General features: G+C 52.1%; 1 protein-coding gene across 1 annotated transcript in view; it reads right to left on the bottom strand.

The window, feature by feature from the left end:
- GRIK3 (glutamate ionotropic receptor kainate type subunit 3) overlaps positions 1–20,547 on the bottom strand; it is a 239,198-nt gene that overhangs the window by 54,824 nt on the left and 163,827 nt on the right. The window contains exons 5-8 of the mRNA XM_061120092.1: positions 18,853–18,906; positions 6,644–6,817; positions 5,914–6,057; positions 182–289 (exon numbers count right to left, since the gene is read on the bottom strand). Of these exons, the coding sequence (XP_060976075.1) occupies positions 182–289; positions 5,914–6,057; positions 6,644–6,817; positions 18,853–18,906 (480 nt within the window). The remainder of the gene's footprint in view (positions 1–181; positions 290–5,913; positions 6,058–6,643; positions 6,818–18,852; positions 18,907–20,547) is intronic.

Raw genomic sequence — 20,547 nt, 5'->3', positions numbered from 1 at the left:
CCTCCAGGTTGAGAAGGCCAGGAGGGGCCAAGGCAGTGGCCACATCGGGTCATGTTGAGCCCAGAGTGGGCAGCTGGATGGGGTCTTGCCCCCTTGCTCAGGGTCTCTGCCTGGGATCTATCGTGGGGGATTTAAAAGCCCCTGTTCCTTGGCCCACCCTCTCACTCCTGAGCTCACACACCTTCTCCAGGCCATCTTCCTTCAAGCTGATGATGTCCAGATCGAAATCCGTCCGTAAGCCACTGGTTTTGTTGAAAACAATCCGTCCAGTTAATCCTTCCCATTGAGCCTGCCGGAGGGGAGAGGGCAGAGCGGCAATTCCTCGGGCTCATAAATCATCATTCGGTACAACTGTACAATGCTTCATTTTAATTACTCCTTGCACTGATACTGTTCCCCCAAGACCATGATTAATTAATAATCACCTCCATCATTGCTAGGGCTGTGGTGCGAGCCAGCGATTTCCATAAATTCTATTATGCTCTTTAGCCAGCGTTACACTTGCACCTTCTCGTGTACAACATCGATCTCAGATGCGCTCAGATGAGCCCCCGCGCGCCTCGAAGCCATGAGAAGGGGGGAGTCTGGTCCATGTCAGGTCCCCAGGGAGGGGCAAGGAGGCAAGTGGGTAGACTGTGGCAGGTGAGACCTGCCGAGGGGCAGAAAGTCAAGGGGCCAAGCCAGCTCTGGCTATAGGACCAGACACTCAGAATAATCCCCAGAGAGCCAGGGGTGAAAGAGCAGGTCTCTCACCCCAGCTCCACCCATGTCCTGGTTAAAAACTGGGGTCAGAATACAGGGTCCAACTTCAGTTAGCTGTGTGACCTGGGGATTTCATTCTGCCGTGCTGCCTCAGTTTCCTCATCTGTAAAATGGAACTAATAACAGTACCCATTTTACCAAAACACTATGAGGGCAGAATGAAGTAGGTCTCATGAAAAACTGAGAATGGTGCCTGGTACAACCTGTTGTCTTTATTGTTTAATAGCTAAGTCATGTCTGACTCTCTACAACCCCATGAACTGCAGCATGCCAGACTTCCTTGTCCCTCACTGTCTTCCAGAGTTGGTTCAGATTCACGTCCATAAGTACAACCTGAGCCCTGAATAAATGGCAGCTTTTGCTACTTTTTCTTGCTTTTAGCATCATGAACAGAGAGAGGCAGGCAGAGGTTCAGAGAAGGTACAGGTCTAAACTGAGATGGGCTCCATCTTCTAAAGCCAGGATTGGCAAACTATGGCTGGTGATACACCTGGGTCCGTTTCCTGTTAAAGTCACACCCATGTATTTACCTATTGTCTCTGGCTGCTTTTGTGCGGTAGCTTCAGAGTTGAATAGTTGCAGTAGAGACTGTCCAGTCTGTTGTTGTTTTTTAGTTTCTAAGTTGTGTCTGAGTCTTTGTGACACCCATTAGATGGTATGTATGCCACCACCATGGACTATAGCCCGCCAGGCGCCCCTGTCTATGGAATTCTCCAGGCAAGAATACTGGAGTAGGTTGCCATTTCCTACTGCAGAGTATCTTCCTGACCCAGGGATCGAACCTGCGTCTCCTGTATTGGTAGGCAGATTCTTTATCACTGAGCCACCTGGGAAGCCCTGGTCTGCAAAGTCCAAAATATTTACTATCTGGCCCTTTGTACAGAAAGTTTGCCATCTCCCCTTCTAGCCAATACCTCTCTGGTGGGCCTCGAGCATTAGCGCTATAAGGACCTTCCTACCACTCACCCCATGCAGCCTCTGCAGCAGCCCTGGGAGATGGGCTCAGTAGGTGCCTCACCCCACTGGGGTCATGATCCCTGCAGATTCTGAAGAAGGCTCTATAGCCTCTCCATGGCTGAGGTTTCCCCAGCACCCAAGCTTACACAATATAACACACAAGTTCATGGGTTCCTGGATCCCTGAAGGCCCATCTGTAGACTGAAGCTAAAACCCATGGGAATCTCCAAGCACTTGGGCAGCCACCTGGCACTGTAAAGTCTTGTGTATAAGGACGTAGATGGCGTGTGTTATGCTAGCTCAGGCAGAGGGGTGCACCTCGAAGGGCTCCAGGGGGCTGGAAATCAAAAGTGGGTGGAACATGGACCATGTATAAGGCATCCAACCTCTCTGAGCTTCAGGAAGAGGACAATGACCTATTTCACAGGTGGTGACAAAGGTGTATTAAGGGCTTAGCACAGTGCCTGGAACACAAAACCCCAGCTCTGATTTCTCCTTTGTCCCTTCCTCCTGTGGGGCTCCTTTGGATTAGAGCTGGCCCTTGGCTGGGGCAGGGGGGAGGATGATCACGTGGGCCACCACCCAGGCCTCCCTAGAAACCCTATCACAGAAGGCTTGTCCGTGATTAACTTCCCTGCATGAGCTCATCTGGTTTGCATCACAGTCTGATCAGGTGGGTGTCATGCTTGCCTCTTTTTCACAGTCATGGCCACTGAGGCTCAAAGAGAGACTGAGCTCTGCAGGTCCCAAGTAATGGTGCCAGGCAGATCCCCTCTGTGCTGAGCAGAGCTGAAGGGCTGGGGTCACGGTGTCCACGTTGAGTGGGGAGAGTTTATGAAGCCCAGGAAACTGCGGACTGGACTTGGGGATGGAGATTTAAAGATGCCTCTGATTCAGAGAACAGATTGGTGGTTAACAGTGAGGCACCGGGTTGGGGGTGGGCATAAAGTGTTGGGGGTCAACTGTATGGTGATAGATGGTAACCAGACCTTCAGCGGGGACTACTTTGTAACGTACACAGATGTGGAGCTATAATGTCGTACACCTGAAATTTACATATTATACACTGTTTTGTTCTTGTTTAGTCGCTCAGGCATGTCTCACTCTTTGCGATCCCATGAACTATATAGCCCGCCAGGCTCCTCTGTCCATGGGATTTTCCAGGCAAGGGGTGGGTTGCCATTTCCTTCTCCAGGGGATCTTCCTGACCTAGGGATCGAACCCGCGTCTCCTACATTGGCAGGCGGATTCTTTACCTCTGAGCTACCAGGGAAGCCCATACACTATTTTACTTAAATTAAAAATGCATCAGAGAAGGTGAAGGCCACTGTGTATGACCTCACAGGGAAGCTCCGCTCCCTTGAGGTTCCCCAGTCTCTCCATCTGCCCCCTCCTCTGCCTGGGCCCCGCCCCCTCAGGCTCCCTCCCGGGGCCCCTGGGGAAATCATAGCTGGTGTCTTCAAACCTGCGCTGGACGGAAGCCTTCCTCCCCGTCAGCTCCAGAGGACTTAAATGTCAGCAGGTGTGCGGCCTGTCTGTGGGCGGGCAGGCAGGGGCAGGGCCAGGCCAGGGGGCCGCTGGAGCTCCGCCCCGTGACATTTCCCAGCCCTCCCGCCCCTTTCAGCTGCCGCGCAGGACTCGCTAAATGAAAGATGCTTCACAAGCTCTGAACTCCGGCCTGGTATTTTCCAGCTCCTCTCGGAAATGCCAAGTCTTTAAAATGATTTACTGTCACGCAGTCAGATGAGGAGACGGGAGACTTGGAAATGGTCTGAGGGAAGACCGGGTGCTGGGCTCAGTCAGGGGGCCTGGGTCTTGAGGGTGGCCAGCTCTGGGGCTGTCGCGGAGCCCCACAGCGGCTCTGGGCCTCGGTCTCCACTTCCCCCACAAGGAGTTAAGACAAAGATGTTTCTGAAACTACTGTGTCAAGGAGAGTGTGTGGTGAGGGCTGTTCACTGGGCTGGGGCCAGGCAACAGGAGGGCTGGATACTCCAGCAGGGCACGTCAGTCTGGGGGTGGGAGGCGCCTTTCTGCTCTGCAAGCCATCTGCTCCCTTTGGGGCTTCAGGACTGAGCCTCGAGCACTCTAGGGGGTTCTCTGAAGCTCTGTGGCCTGGAGATCCTCTGTAGCTGGAAACCCACCAGGGAGCAAGAAGCCCCTGTAAAGACAGTCGTGATGATAGAAACAGTAATAGCTAATCAGCTCAGCATCTGCTCTGTGCCAGGCACCGTCCGAAGCACTTCACACATCATGACCCACACCTGTGACCACACTGCTGTTATCTCCATTGTGCCGGAGGACCTGCGGCACAGAGAGGTTCAGTAGCTTGTCTAAGGTCACACCGCTAAAAAGCTTCAGAGTCACTTACGTCTGGCTCGTAAGGGTCTTAGAGTTGTGGCCCCAGTCACTGAGAAACCCACGCCAGTCTCCGGCCACTGTGTTGGCGGCCTGCAGAGGAAGGAGGCTCAGGGGGTGGGGTGTGAGGCCTCCACGCTCCCCGAGAACGAGCTGATGACTGTGCAGGCCAGCCAGGCCTGGCTCAGGGCATTGGATAATCAGACTTCCTCTACAGTTTTGAGGGGCTGGATGAGAAGGAACCCTCATGGTCCTCTTCTACCAAAACAACTGACACCAGAGTCCCTTCTAGGGGTTAGGGAACCGGTGCCAAGGACTTAAATGCTCCCTCACGGGGACTACGACATGGTTTCCCAGGCGAGGAAACTGACACTCGACAATGTCCAGGAGTTTGTATAAAACCACACAGCTGGGAAGAGGCAGAGACAAGCCCAAAGGCATCTGTATCAGACTCTAAAGCCATATGCCTTTTAGTGTCATTCTAAAATACAGGAGGTGTCACTGCCCTTGTCCCAAGCAGTAATGGTGAACTGGGATCTCTAGGGAAGCAGCCCTGTCTGCTGAGTGGTGGGTTTCTTTGTTATTTACCCTCATTGTGCTGCCTTCCTTTGCATATGGGATTACATTCACTAACGGATGGCCTTGATTGACGTCTCCCTGGGAGGTGAGGTCTGCAGTTGCCAGGCTGTTTTAACCCCACTGGATCCCCAGCACAGGCTCAGTGCTGGCCACTCAGCAGACCCACACACATAGCTATTTTTGAGTAAATGAATTGAATGAACTCTCAAAGCAGTCTGCTTCATTCCTGGTTCATTGTGATGGCTACAAAGACATGGTCTATGCAAAGCCCTCCTAGGGGGCTTCTCCTAACTGCACTTGACATTGCCCTGGACAGGTCACTCCTTCTGACCCAGGGATCTCACCCCTACACGCCTAGATCTCACCTCTACGTGCCTTCCTCATCTACCATTACTGGGACTTGACTCTGCCCAGTCTTGGGCTATGTGCTTTGCTTACGGTTTTTCACACTGTTTTTTCAACAATGCTTTGAGGCAGGAACTCTTACTATACCTATTTTACAGTTGAGGAGACTGAGGATTCAAGAGTTAATCATCTCCCCCAAAGTCACACAGCTTGTTGTCATGGAGCCAGGGTACAAACCCAGGCCTGGGTGTCCCCACCTGTAAAATGGGAACAATAAACTCTGCCTTCGTAAGGATGACTGTGATGGAGAGTCTGAAAGGAAACTTGGGCACTGTGAGTCTCCATGGTCATCCTCTCGGCGGCAGGACATGTTCTCTGGTTTTTTGAATCGGATGGGATTTCTTCACAGTTGCCATGGTGCCAGGAGAGCCAGGTCCCACTAGGGACCGCAGGCTGATGGGCCCATGATGTGAAGAGGAGTTTGTGGGGCTGATTACTAGTTACTGAGCTGCCTCTGCCCTCAGCACTAAGCCTGTCCACATGATGCCTCATTTTGTCCTCACAGCATCTGCATGAGATGGGCATGCTTCATACCCGCTTTACAGATGGGGCAACTGAGGCTCAGCAAGGTACTCTAGCTTGCCTGAGGTCACACAGCTGGAGGCAAAGATGCTCAGCTGTTCAAAGCTCAGGCTGTGTCCTGCTGACAATGCTGACCACCTACTGAGCACCTACTATGTGCCAAGGATGCAGCCTCTCTGTCACTTTGTAAGACTGGGCCCTGCTGAGCGCATTTGCACCTGAGGAAACAAGCTTCAGCCCAAGTTCACATGGACTGGACTCCCAAACTTGGGCCCTTGACTGCTCCGTGGCCCCCAGGAGATGGCCCTGGTGGGGGGTGCGGGGGCCACTCACCTCCTTGATGAAGTTCATGAAGCGGCCGCCGAAGCGCCAGGCCTTGTGCCGGTGGCACTGCAGGGAGTTCACGGTCATCTGGGGTGCCCGCTGGTAGCATACAGACACGATGTGGACGGCATCATACAGCAAGGCCGCGTCCGTCTGGAGGGGAGGCCCAGGGCTGCCTGAGAGTGGCTCGGGCCCTGAGAGTCCTCAGCCCACCCTTCCCTGTCTCCCTGTATCTCCCCCACCAAAGGCCCGGTGTCCTGGAGAGGGAAAGGCCCTGGAGGTGACCCTGTCCTGGCTCCTGATGAGAGGCTGGGCTCGGGGTGTCTCTGCAGCTCTGCCGACACCTGACTCCCTCCCTCTGCAGCTCAGATCTTCTCTGCCAGGCCCTCCACCCCCGGTGTCTCTCTGTTGCCTGGCCCTGCCCACACCTTCACCTTTCCAGCCTCCCCAGCTTCCTGCCCACCACAGCTGAAAGTCCTCCACGTCCAGGACATTATGCCCACTCTCTGTAACCGTCTGTTTATGTGCCTGCACTCCCACACTTGGGTGGGGGGAGTGGGGGCTGCGTCTGATTTCTTTGTGTGTCCCTGGCCCCTGGCCTAAGGTCTAGCAGACACAGGGTAGGTCTTAAAGTGGGAAGTGGTGGGAGGGAAAAAAAGAAACGGGGAGGAGGGAGAGAAGAAGGGAAGGAAGGAAGGGAGGGAGGGGAGCCCGGGTCTGGTGCGTCCAGCAGCAGTACCATCATCACTCCGTCCAACAGGCCAGACTCCGCCCGGGGAGCCGCCTGCAGCCGCTCCATGGACCACTTCTCCACGATGGCCGAGACGTGGGGGTTGTCCACGTTGAGGATCCGGAATCCCGTCAGGTTCACGCCCGAGTAGCGGTAGGGCTCCAGGTCTAACGCGTAAAGATCCTTGACAGAGAGAGTTTCCATAAACAAAGATGTGACCCGGCTGTGAGCTCCAGCCCTACCTCCCACACTCCCTACTGGGGCCCCAGAAGGGCTGTAGCTCCCTGCAGAGTTCTGGGGAGGGAGGCCCGGGGCGGGGGTGGTGATGGAGCGCTCACGGGAGCATTGCACTTGGAGTTGGCCAGACCCGGCTGCCTGGTGGCTGACACCACGGACTCACTGCCGGACCTCAGACACACCGCTCAGCCTGTTCCTTCATCTACAAAACGGGGATTGTGTCTGCTTTATAGGCCCCAGTGAAGCAGTTCATATAAAATGCCCAGCCTGGAACAGCAAAGAAGCTTGATAATGGTCATGACCGTCACCTCCTCTGATGGGGGAGGCCTCCTTTGGGAAGACAAAGGGCACTGGGTCTCGGCATCTCCAAGCTACCCAGAGGGAGGCTGAGGGAGGATTTTATCCCCCCAAAGAGGGTATTTTAAAATTGTCTCTTCTGAAAACAAATTTATGATTACCAAAGGGGAAGTGGGGGAGGGATGGATTAGGAGTTTGGGATTAACAGATACACGCTACAATATATAAAACAGATAAGCAACAAGGATCTACTGAATAGCACAGGGAACTGTATTCATTGTCTTGTGATAGTTGATGATGGAAAAGAATCTGAAAAAGGATAGATATATAGGTATATATGCATAACTGAGGGGGCTTCCCTGGTGGCTCAGATGGTAAAGAATCTGCTGTAACACAGGAGACCAGGGTTTGATCCCTGGATCGGGAAGATCCCCTGGAGAAGGGAATGGCAACCCACTCCAGTATTCTTGCCTGGAGAATTCTATGGATAGAGGAGCCTGACAGGTCCATGGGGTTGCAGAGTTGGACACGACTGAGTGATTAACACACACACACACACACACATGCATAACTGAATCATCTGTTGTACACCTGAAACTTATACAATGTTGTAAATTAACCATACTTCAATAAAAAGAATTAAAATAGACTCTTGTGCCTGGGACTGAAGGAGTACAGTGCTCTCTTCTCTCTCCTCGACTCCACATCACCAGCCAGGCCCCCTGACACCCTGCATCCTAGGAGCAGTCAGCCTGTTGGCTAGGTCACATCCAGTTTGGTGCAGGGGTCTAAAAGCCAGGAAGACAGATCTTAATGCATGGGGGCAACCTAGCTTCAGCTCTGGGACATCATGAGCTGGTCCGGGCAGGGGGTGGGGAGAAGAAGGGGGTTGGCTACAGAGGGAGGAGCCAGATGCTAGGCTGAGAAGGGATGGCAGGAGGTGGGTGGCATGGGGAGCTCAGTTCAGTACTCTGAGATGACCTCGAGGGGTAATGGGGGTAGTGAGAGGGAGGTCCAGGAGGGAGGGGATTTACATATACATGTAGCTAATTCATGTTGTTGTACAACAGAAACTAACACAATATTGTAAAGCAATTATCCTCCAATTTTAAAAAAAGAAAGAAGAAAAGAAAGAAAAACTTCCCAAACTTGGAGATAAGGCAGACAGATACCAGCACGTCCTTCCAACGTCATGTGGACACATCACTCACCAGGCCCCCTGGGGACTGTGCAATTCTCTGAGAGAATTCACCTGGGTTTGACTGCACTGTCAGCCGCTGGTTAAAGGCCCAGATTCTGAGTTAATGTGTAGACTTTTTCCCATAGAAAAGATAATCCCCAAGCTGGTGGTTTTCTTGCCCAGTAGGACATTAATCCATTTTGTGCCTAACTTAGCTGACTTATATGATGTTCCCCCTACACCGAATACCTATAAATACTCAATCCTTCAAATGCTCTTTGAGCTAGCATTGTCATCCTACTGGTTCCTTTGTTCATAAGTTGAATGCATCTTTGACTCCTGTTCATTCTATATTTGCATAAGAGTCATGTTACTTTTTGAAACATATACGCTGATAATCTAGATGGGCCTAATTCCACTAGTAGGGAAAATGAGTTTTAAGGTCTTAGTCTGAGGTCCTCCTCATCTGTTGTCTGCTCTTTTCCACACTCTCCTCCCATCCAGCTGCCTTCCACTGTTCCCCTCCCTTCTCCGCCCCCACCCCCCACCCCCGCAACCTGGCCCATCATCTTTCCCAGGTCCCTCAACTCAGTCCATCTGTCCAATGCTGGGTCAAAATGGCCAGGGATAGTGTGCTGTTCTCTCTGTGGCTGCAGTCATCAGGAGAAACATCTGGCCCCATCACAGTCCCAGCTTCAGTTAAATCAATGACGGTTCATGGAAAGATAACGAGGGATAAAACCTGGAGCCCACAGAGCAGCTCTTTGACTCTGTGCTGGCTTCCTCTGGTCTCTGAGATGTTCCTAATTCATGCAGAACTCCTCCTGTAACTCCGATTGGCCTCCTTCTGAAATACACAGTATTGGTTTCCTCTTTAAGAGTTTAGCGATTAGGGGAGAGGCTGGGGGCAGTTTTGAGCCCAGGAAAGAACGTTTAGTCCCAGCCTTGCTCAAATGGGGCCCTGATTCAAGACCAGGATTTGGGATGGGGGAGGGGCTGGGTGGAAGTAGATGGAGGAATCCCCGTAGAATTGGCCAGAGGGTGTCTGTGTGGCCCCAGTCTCAGTGAGGAGGGAGTGGAGGGTGGGCACTGTGCTCCGCCCTTCAAGTGGAGTTTGTCATCTGATTTTCACGATCCCCTGTGAAGTAGGTATTCAGTAGTATTACCTTTTTGCAGAGGAAAGAAGGACCAGAGGGGTGAAGTGGCTTTTGCCTAAGGTGTCAGAGCTCATGGAAGCAGTGCAGAAATTGTTCCCAGGTCCAGCTCAGTGGGGTGTTGGAGCTGGCTCCCATTGGCTTGTAAGAGCTAATCATCAGCATTTCCCGACTCTATGTTCAGTGACATTCGTTGGTGGCTTGACATTGGCCATGGTGGGAGAATTCATACCATGAAAATTGGCAAGCACTACAAATCTGGGTTTTCCCCGCTTTTGGACAGCTGGTTGTATACATTTACTAGTACCCAGTGTCTGTTCTATTTAAAAATTCCCGTGTTTATGTCCCCAGTGGTTGCCAAACACAAGATATGCATCAGTATTGCTTTTGGAGAACTTGTTTTGGAAAGCATGGGCCATTGAGAATGTGGGGTGGGGCTGCAATCTGTGTTTTGAGAAGCCGCTCATCTAAGCTATTACCCCGGACCAGGAAACACACAGGGATGGCTTTGGGCTTAGATGGGGAGACCTGTGGAGTCAGAGAGGGAGAGCAAGGCAGGGGACACACAGGAAAGAGGCCTCTCTTCCGACAGCGGCTCCCTGAGAACGGGTCACTGGGCAGCCCCAGGTGATGGTTATGAGCACAGACTGTGAGGCCAGGCCATCTGCTCTCCTTACTTCACCTGCCTCATCTGCAAAATGGGTATGAAAATAGCACCTGCCATACAGGGTCATCCTGAAGAAATGGGTGAATAGACACGCTTAGAACATGTCTGGTGCATGGTAGACATCACAGAAGTGCTGATAAATATTCATATTCTGCCTTCTCTGGAAGCAGGTTGTGACAGCTATTGGACTTGCCCCCCAGGACACGACTGGGCTCTTGGAGGAGACGAGCAGACCTGAGTTGCATCTTTCCTGCCTTACCCTCTTGGCAATATAAAAACAATCACGTTGAACTAACATTTACTGAGCACCTACAAACCTCAGAACAGTTTCTAAGTGCTTTATGTATACTAACTCACTAAATGTACATTTCTGCTTTACAAGAAAGGTGTTAATATCACTCCATTTTAGAGGAAGGCACTCAGTCGCAGAGAGGTTAGGTCTTTTGCTCACGGTTGTACACTTGGGAGGAACAGTGTCAAACCCAGCCTGCCAGCTCCCAAGCCCTCCCTCTGTCCCATGACCATGACCACCCCTCAGTTCCCACCCAGTGGATATTCCAGTCACCCTCTTCATAGCATTCAGAGGGGTCTTTCTGAGGGAAAAACCCAGCCCTGCCACTCCCCTGCTTGGTATATTTCAATGGCTCCTTCTTGCCTTCTCAGAATAAAGCACAAATTCCTTAGTGTAGTTTGGGAGGCTCTCTACCCCTCCAGCCTCACTTTTCTTCCCACCCCCTCTCAGTTTTTTGCCCCAGGAGCACCAAACCATTTCCGTCTCCCTTCCCTGTTCCTCGTGGCCCCTTTCCCCATCATGCGGCTTCTCTGTGCCAGTGTTTCTGTGTGTGCTCCTCTATCTATCTCTGGGCTGGAACATCTGTCTTCTCAACCCTTCTTGAGTGGGTCCACTCTGAGATTCAGCTCAAGTGTCACGTCTTCTGGGAGGCCTCCCCTGACTACTACTCTAGATACATGATCGGGTGGGTCAAAGGTGCTTCTGCTCTTAATCTTGGGACATTTTGGCTTCCATCCCACACATGATAACTCTCTATGTCTGCAACGGTCTCCCCTAGAAGCTCCCATACCAAATACTCCCATCAATCACAGTGGATAGAAGGATCAGCTAGCTGGGTAGCTCTCTGGGAAGAGCCTGGAAATAAGAGAGTAGAATTTCATAACCTTCTCTCAGAGGGAGCTTTCTATGGGGCTAGAAGTTAGGAGTGATTTGGTAAATTGCCTGGGGTGGAGGATGAGCCCCTCAGGGGACTGCTTTAGAAACAACAGATCTTCCCTAAACTGCCTTTGAAGAAGGTGGGTCTGGGGAGATGGAGGGAATTTTGCTTTGTAGAGTGGTAAATGCAAGTTTGGGGCCAGAGCTGAATTGCCTGGGACACAGAAGAAAAGCTGAGATCTGCCCCCAGAGGGCGCCCTTCTCCCTCTTCCCCTGTAATGAGGCTCAGCCTCTTCTCCAATTCAGTGCTGATACCTAAAGCCTGAAAGATTCCCATCACGAGTCTACCTAGGGCCTCCCTGACTTGGCTCACTTCCCTGAGGACCAGAGGCCCTCTGGCCTTAGTGGGGAGGGCAGCATCTCCGGCTTTGGTGGGCCTCGGGTGCTGGTGACATCAGCCCTTCCAGTTTCCAGATGCAGTGCTGGGTTGGCTGACACTCGCACAGTGGCTGTGGTCAATCACAGCCTGGGAGGGGGCATGATGGGGTGTCCCTGCTGGGGTCATCTTCATCCCTGTCACTCAGCCTGGGCTCAGCTGCAAAGTGCTGCAGCGCTTGTGGCACCGAGTGCCACCATCCCTGTGACTTGAGGGCAGTGACAACGGGCAGCTGGAAAAGAGGCCTCTTTGTCTGGCTCCAGTTTTTTCTCCAAACTGCGCTGGGCTGAGACCCCATGTGCCGTACACAGTGAACTGTGCACAACCTTGCTGCTTGGCAAAAAGTTGCTGTTCTCCATGCCAAATGTTGACACATTGAATTCAGTATCGTTGAGGGACCTTTTAGAAACATTCAGCATAACATAATAGACTAATTCATTAGCACCCCATGGGTCTGACTGGGTAGAAGCTGAAGCTCAGAAAACATTGCCTTAAGGAATGACAGATGAAAATATCTTTCCCATGATATAACTGTTATTGCCGGGAAGTGGCATTAATTGTGATTGCTTATCTATTAATTTATTATAATTCTTTTTTCACCTCCAGGCTTTTACCTACACATGACATGGACCAGGGGCTCAGCTGGGGCTGATTAACGTGGGGTTATCTGGGAATGGCTCAAAGCTGGCTGGCACAGATAATGGCAGCTGGGGTAATTAAAATGTCTTCTGCGTGGGAGAAGCAAGTTTGGAGAATTTTTTTGAGGCGAGGAATTGGTGACATGGGTTTCCTAAAGCAAAGAAGATAAATGTCAAATGCCACTGCCCTCCCAAATACAGCCTCGACTGACCAATGAGCACCAAGAGGGACAATCACAAGGTAGACTCCTAAGCCAATGGGGCTGGAAGGAGGACCTTGGAGCCGGAGACAGAAGCAGGACGTGGGGACCCGGGGGACATAGCTGATGCCCTGGCATATGGGGAGCTGCTGGGAGATGCCCTGGTACCTGCCCCCTCCAACACACACATATTCCACTGCAGAACTGTTCATATTGGAGCAACTGTGTCTCTAGAAGGATCGGCTCTCCCTGACCCTCAGAGAGGTGGGGGGAGGAAGGGTAGTAGGCTGGAAAAGAAGTCAGGAGCCAGGGTTTCTGTCCTTGATCTGCTGTGGGGCTCGGGGCAGCTCACTCAACCTCTCTGGTCCCAGGTTTCCCCATCAGTCACAAACTGCCCCATGAAAAGGAAAATCAGCAACGTGGAGAAAGGGCTTTAGAGCCTGTGAAGTGTGGGTGCTGCAGGGATTTGTGGAGGCTTTGTCCCCCAATTAGTGTCAATCACGTGATGGGCCATCATGTCCTGTGGAATCTGAGCCTGAGCCACCCAGAGGAAGCCAGGCAACACTGCATGAAGGCTCTTGCTACAAGCCTGGCAGAGGGCTTTGGAGTCAGACAGCCCCCACTGGTCAAAACACTTGCTCTTCCACTTTCTTCCTGAGCAGACTCTTTGAGTCTCACTTTCTACTCTTTTGTAAAACTGGAAAAGTCATACCTTCCTAGGAGAGTTGTTCTGAATTTTGGATGAAATGGGGTATGCTAAGCACGTAAAAAATATAAGCAGGAGTTATTTTATCGATCTATTTAACTCTTCAGTTCAGTTCAGTTCAGTCGCTCAGTTGTGTGTGACGGTTTGCAACCCCATGAATCGCAGCACACCAGGCCTTCCTGTCCAGCACCAACTCCCGGAGTTTACTCAAACTCATGTCCATCAAGTCGGTGATGCCATCCAACCATCTCATCCTCTGTCGTCCCCTTCTCCTCCTGCCCCCAATCCCTCCCAGCATCAGGGTATTTTCCAATGAGTCAACCCTTCGCATGAGGTGGCCAAAGTATTGGAGTTTCAGCTTCAGCATCAGTCCTTCCAATGAACACCCAGGACTGATCTCTTTTAGGATGGACTGGTTGGATCTCCTTGCAGTCCAAGAGATTCTCAAGAGTCTTCTCCAACACCATAGTTCAAAAGCATCAATTTTTTGGCACTCAGCTTTCTTCACAATCCAACTCTCACATCCATACATGACCACTGGAAAAACCATAGCCTTGACCAGATGGACCTTTGTTGGCAAAGTAATGTCTCTGCTTTTTAATATGCTATCTAGGTTGGTCATAACTTTCCTTTCAAGGAGTAAGCGTCTTTTAATTTCATGGCTGCAGTCACCATCTGCAGTGATTTTGGAGCCCCCAAAAATAAAGTCTGACACTGTGTCCACTGTTTCCCCATCTATTTCCCATGAAGTGATGGGACCAGATGCCATGATCTTAGTTTTCTGAATGTTGAGCTTTAAGGCAACTTTTTAACTCTCCTCTTTCACTTTCATCAAGAGGCTATTTAGTTCCTCTTCACTTTCTGCCATAAGGGTGGTGTCATCTGCATATCTGAGGTTATTGATATTTCTCCCAGCAATCTTGATTCCAGCTTGTGCTTCTTCCAGCCCAGCGTTTCTCATGATGTACTCTGCTTACAGTGCTAAATGCCATGCGATTTCCATAGAACTTTACTGATGTCAGCATACCTGCTTAACGCTCAGCGTAACAGTTCTAAGAGGCAGGACTGTTGCTGTGGCCATTTTACAGATGGGGAATGAGGCACAGTGAGGTGAAGTAACTTGCCCAAGTAAGTGGAAGAAATCTCGATTCTAACTCAGGCAGATGGGCCCCAGAGTGCATGGTCTTCACTCTTGCTATGAGGATGCTAATTTCACTGACTACTTTCTACTTTGTATTGTATTCATTCATTCAGGCATGAATGAGCACCTACTGTATTCCAGGCTCTATTTGGTCACTGGAGATGCAGAGGTAAACTGGGCACTATCCTTGATTCTTATATGCACAGAGGAAGCCTACCAGCTGGTGAACCTTGTGTTGGATCCATCTCTAGACAACCCCCCACCCCCCACCTAAGTGTCTGGCTCGGTACCTGGGACCTTGACAGCGTCTGTAAATGGCTGCTGGATAGTGAGTAAATGAATGATTGAACTGAGGATACACAAAAGCAGGGGAAGCAGGGACTTCCCTGGGCATTAAGTGGTTAATACTTCACGCTTCCACTACAGGGTGTGTGGGTTTGATCTCTGGTTGGGAACTGAGATCTCACATGCTTCAAGGCAAAGACCCCCCAACACCCCCACAAAAAAACAAAAACATAAAAATTTAGGGAAAGAAGACACTCTCTGTGGCTAGGATACTGCCCCAGGGTGCAAGGATACATTGGCCCTGCCCCTCCCTCCAAGACCGCCAACCTTGACCCCATGCTGGCAGCGTCATTAATGTGGGGAGCCACCCGTGTCACCAGGGTTATACCTCCCCCAGGGTCTTGCCTAGAAGGTCAGGTCAGACCATGGGGCTGAGAGTTCAAAGCTTCAGCTCCCTGAGGGGACACCCCTCTGGTCTCGGAATGAGGGCATGAGCCAGGTGGAGATTTTAATAGACTGTCTGGAGCCAGGATTAGGAGCAAGGCCCAGAGAAGACTTAAGCACAGGTCCTGTGTGGACACAGTGGATGAGGGGGCAACACTCAGGGCCGGTGAATGAGATCTGTGGATTTTGTTTCTGCCACTTCTAAAGAGACCGCTCAGTGCCCTAATCCTTCTGCTTGGTGGCCAAGCCTTAGATTCTGTGAATCCACTGTACTCTGCCTCCCACCGTCAGACCTCAGCTGGCTAGCCAAGGGGGTCACCTCTCGGGGGGGGGTGCTACAAACTGGCTGATGACTCAGCCCCTATCCTGGGGGACATTAGAAAATGTGGGGATGGCATTTATTTGTCAGCAAGCCTGAAAATAAATAAGTGGGAAAGGGATGCTAAATCCTGTATACTGGGCAGGATATTCCAGAAGGAACTGTCCAGCCCCAAATGCCTAGATAGTGCCCTGACTGGTACCTGACCAGTCTGAAATTTGACCTGGGGAAGGTGGGTAACACTCAGACAAAGAGATGCTGAGAAGTGGCAGAGACCGAAAGGAGCGTCTGTTGGGATGTGATGATCCCAGGGCAGCTGAGATGAGCTGAAGTTTCCAGGGAACAGAGATCACAAGGGAGGAGCTGAGGCTGAGAGAGGAGGGAGCATCAGGCCGAGGGAGGGGAATGGAGGAGCCTGGCTGAGTCTCAGGGCAGAGGGCTGGACCATAAACCCATGATGCCTGGCTGAGTCTCAGGGCAGAGGCTTGGACCATAAACCCATGATGCCCAGAGTTGCTCTGGATCCAGGACCACCCCCACGTCTGCTCTACGGCCTCACAGTTCATTCCTGAGTCCCAGTGACTCGAGGCTACTTGAGTGAGTTTTGCTGCTTGTTTCAAACCAAAAGAGGCTAAATGTGGGCTCTCAGGCATAGCTGTGAGCTGTGCTTAGTCGCTCAGTCATGACCAACTCTTTGCGACCCCATGGACTGTAGCCTGTCAGACTCCTCTATCCATGGGGATTCTCCAGGCAGCAAGAATAATACAGGGGATCTTCCCAACCCAGGGATCGTACCCTGGTCTCCCGCATTGCAGGCGGATTCTTTACCATCTGAGCCACCAGGGAAACCCCTGAGGCCTAGTTCAGTTCAGTTCAGTCGCTCAGTCGTGTCTGACTCTTTGTGACCCCATGGACTGCAGCACACCAGGCCTCCCTGTCCATCACCAACTCCCGGAGTGCACCCCTAGAGGCATCACAAATTATTCCCATTTGAAAGGCAAGGAAACTGAGGTCCAGGGAAGTTAAGCAATCTGCCCACGGGCACAGCCAAGAGGTGGTGGAGCAACAACTCTCATCCTTATCTGTGCCTCTGAGACCTGCTCTCCCATCACTGTGCTGGACAGTAATGTGACAGGGGGATGGGCATGGTCTGCAGGGGGACCACGGCCACCTTGGGAGGTCTGCCTGCTCCTCCCCTGTATTTTCCTACGGGGACTCCAAGGCTCTGTTATAGCAACTCCTCTGTTAAAGGACTCAGGGAGGTGAGCCAGCAGGACAGAAGTGTGGGAAGAACGTGTTGAACTAGCACAGGGCTAGTGGGGACCCCTAAGGGCACAGAGGTCTCAGCACCCAAGGAGCCCAGTGGGGGAATGCCAGGGCTGCTACACCTGGAGAGGGAGCCTGGGATCCCTGGAATGTGCCCACCTTCCCAGACTTGCTCCTCTTCCCTGCTTCTAGCTTCAGATGGAATGTTGGGGATCTGATGGCTTCATCCCCAACCTCCGATGACCTTCCCAGGAGAGAAGCCAGCTTGGGTGAATAGAATTCCAAAAGGGAATTGGGAAAGAAGATGCCTGGTCTCAGTCACCAGCTTCCAGAATCCCTTTCTCCCACTATGGCTCTTGGCAGGTCCCCAGATCTGAGCTCTGGATCAGGAGAGGGAGCAAGGTGACTCAGACATGAGTACAAGGTATAGTGGCTGGGGGTGCAGAGAGGCAGCCGTGTGCTGGGAAATGCTTAATAACCAGCTCTCAGGGGATGGTAGGAAAGTGTCTTTTATTTGTAGCATCTGCCAACTTCTGTAGTATGAATACTCCTGCCATGGCTAATTTCAAGCTACCTGAGTGATGTCATTGAATACGGAGTTGGGAAGAGATGAACACAATTGGCTCTGGCAATCAACCAGTACATAAAGGAGCGTGGCTTAGATGGTAAAGAATCTGTCTGCAATGCAGGAGCCCCCACTTCGATCCCTGAGTCAGGAAGATCCCCTAGAGAAGGGAATGGCTACCCACTCCAGTATTCTTGCCTGGAATAGCCCATGGACAGAGGAGCCTGGTGGGTTACAGTCCATGAGGTCGCAAAGAGTCAGACCCGACTGAGCAACTGACACTTTGACTCAACCAGAATGAACCTTGAAGAGCTAACCTTCTTTGACCTTTGCTGACGCTGTTTCCTCTCTGTGGAATATCATTCCTCTCTCTCCTTGGTGAATTCCCTCTGACCCTTCAAGGCCCAGTTCAAGCATCTTCTTTCCTATAGAGGCAGTCTGAAATTCCCCACCTCCCACCAGCCCTGTGGCATCTGACGCCTCCTTGCACTGTGCCCCACGGCAATCTGTCCAGGCATATGATGGCACAAGTCTGCTGAATGAATTGATGTACAGATGCAGACTGGACAGGATGGGAATTCCTTGAGGGCAGGCCTCAGCATCAGGCATCCTGAGACATCTAGCACAGGCCCTGGGTAAGGAATGTTAGCCAGGTGCTGGGTGAATGAAGGAACACAGCTAGAGGCCTGCAGAGCTGCAGCAGCAAGTCCGATGTAGATTTCAGGAGACGGTTGCATCAACAGGATGGTTAAAGACGCTGTCACTTGCCCCAGACCTGGGCTGGGCAGAAGAATCCACCCGGGGCCCAGTGACATCTGAGGGCATTTGGCTCCAAGACAGGGTGGCTGGGAGTCGGTGCCCCTTTGGCACAGGGATCTCTTTATTCTGCTGATTTCAGACCACAACTAATTATCCTAATGGGTTTAAATGGTCCTAAATGGTCTCACGGTTTGGACAAGACCCATCTGGAGCCTGCAGGTGGGCTGGCCCGGCTGACGGTGAGTGGGCAGACTTAAGTGTGGATGCCGCAGGAATCCAAAGTGGCAGCTCCTATTGTTGTGTGAGGCCTGAGACCTGTGTGGAGGTGCGTGGGCCAGGGGCCAAGGGTCATTGTCTTAATAACAGCGCTTCACACGAGCCAGGCAATGCTCTCAGTGCATCAGTGTGTGAACTCACTCAGTTCCCACAACAGTCCTAGGAGGTAGGAGCTACGATCATGCCCGTTTTGTCGAGGGAGAACTGATTTCTGCAAGGTCTCTCTGCCAGCGAGCAGAGGGGCTTGTGTTCATACTGGCAGGTTCTAGAGTCCCTACCCTTAGTCACAACACAATGCCCCTTCTTAAAGTGGGTGGGCCACAGAGACAAATTGTGCCCTTGTCTGGGGTTACGCCTACAGCCTTAGGAAGCAAGTCTAGCCTGAATATCCTGTAGCAACTGTCCCCCCCGCCCCCCAAGGCTGACCTTGTTCTGAGGGAGCCCCACCCTGACCCATGCCAGGACCTGAAGGTACGTTACCAGTGTGGTGAAGATGAAGTGGTAGTACTCGGTCATCATGCCCATAGCCATGGCCTGTGAGAGAGCAAAGCATTAGCGCCCTACAGGGAACACCCAAGAAGCCCCTCCTTCTCTTTACCCTGGGGGGCTGGGGGTGAGGACAGGGGCAGCATTGGCTGGCTGGTGGTGGGTTGGGGGAGGCTGGATGCTCGGAGTGGGATGTCCTGTGAGACTACCTTTTGACTGTGACGGTGACCGGCTGGCAGACAGCTAGGGACTTCACACCGGAGTGTGCAGCAAAATCACAGGGGACACATTAAAGTGCAGAATCTTGGGCCGCATTCTCCAAAGATGCCAAATTCTGCAGGGCCAGGTGGGGGCCAGGTGTCTGCCTTTTAGGAAGCATCTCTGGGTCTGTGCACTCGGAGAAATGCTGATGGAATCCACCCAACACTGGCTTCTCTAGTGCCCTGACTCCACTCAGCTGAACCCACTGTCCTGGCTCTGGAAAGATGTCTGTGGGAGCCCAGACCCCACCAACCCAACCAGACCTAAAGAGCAAGGTCTATCCTTGGTCTGAGGCTCCCCAGTGGGAAGCACTGAGACATCTCTGCTTCCCGGGTGCTGGCTGACCACACAGCAGGCCACGTGGCTGCATGAATTATTATCACACACCATCGTGAAGTCTACATTTTATATTATGTATTTTATTAGAAGTCTATAATCTATAATACTAATGACCATAATGCATTTTCTACAGAGTTCTTCAGAATGCAGGCGCACATAGTGCTCAGGGGGAAATGTCAGGAGGTCAAGTATACTTTGAAAATGCCTCTCATCTCTTCCCGGTCTTGGAGGGGATTCACAGCCTGCATCCGCAGGTGAAAGGCTCCAGCAGTCCTCGGTCTACCATCACGCTCACCTTGGTTTAGTTCAGGGTCAAGCTGAGCACAGAATCTCCACTTTCAGTTCTAGGGGTTTCCAAGTCAGCAGACTGGGGAGTGAATTCTGACTTTCTGGCTGGGTGACCTCAGGCTTAGGACTTTCCCCTGGAGCCTCAGTTTCCCTGCTGGTAAATCAAGCAGGATAATCGCCCCCACTTCCCAGGGGTGTGAGTACACGCACAGAGTCATCCTCAGTGAACATGAGCAGTGGTGGTCTTTATTACCTGGTTCCACGTGCCTGGAAAAGGAGAGAGGCACCGGGCGCCATGGGCCGGAATGCGAGGGTTAGGGACTTCCGGGAGCTTTGCTTCTTCCGCTTTGAGTTTAAAGATGTGCCACATGCAGTGCTGACCGTGCCCTGGGCACAAGGACGAACTCCTGCCTTCACTCGTCTCACCGAATTCTCCAGAACCAGAGGAAGGAGGAATCGTTCACTCCATCTATAGAGCAGGGGATGACCGCGGGGCCACTCGCTCTCAGGTCCACCACGCCCCAGGGCAGGAACCGGATGGATTCATGCGCTCAACCGAGTTTTTAGCTGCTGTGCGAAGGTGCCTGGGGGGGGGGCTTCCTCGGGGAAGACCCAGGCCGCTATTCCGCTTGGCACCCCTTGCAGGATTGGCGGGGTGGGGGCGGGTGTCAGGCCTTGAATAGATTCCTGGCCCCAGCTCGGCACCTCTCCCCCGGCATCCCTGCGTCCCCTCCCTGCCACCTGCCTCTCCCGGGGTCATGCGTCAAGGCCTCACAGACTGCCTCCTCCAATCACCAGGGA

This window comes from Dama dama, chromosome 20, assembly GCF_033118175.1.
Source record: "Dama dama isolate Ldn47 chromosome 20, ASM3311817v1, whole genome shotgun sequence".
Lineage (NCBI taxonomy): Eukaryota > Metazoa > Chordata > Mammalia > Artiodactyla > Cervidae > Dama > Dama dama.
Note: the sequence above shows the minus strand (reverse complement) of the source record. Positions and strands in the feature narration are given on the sequence as shown.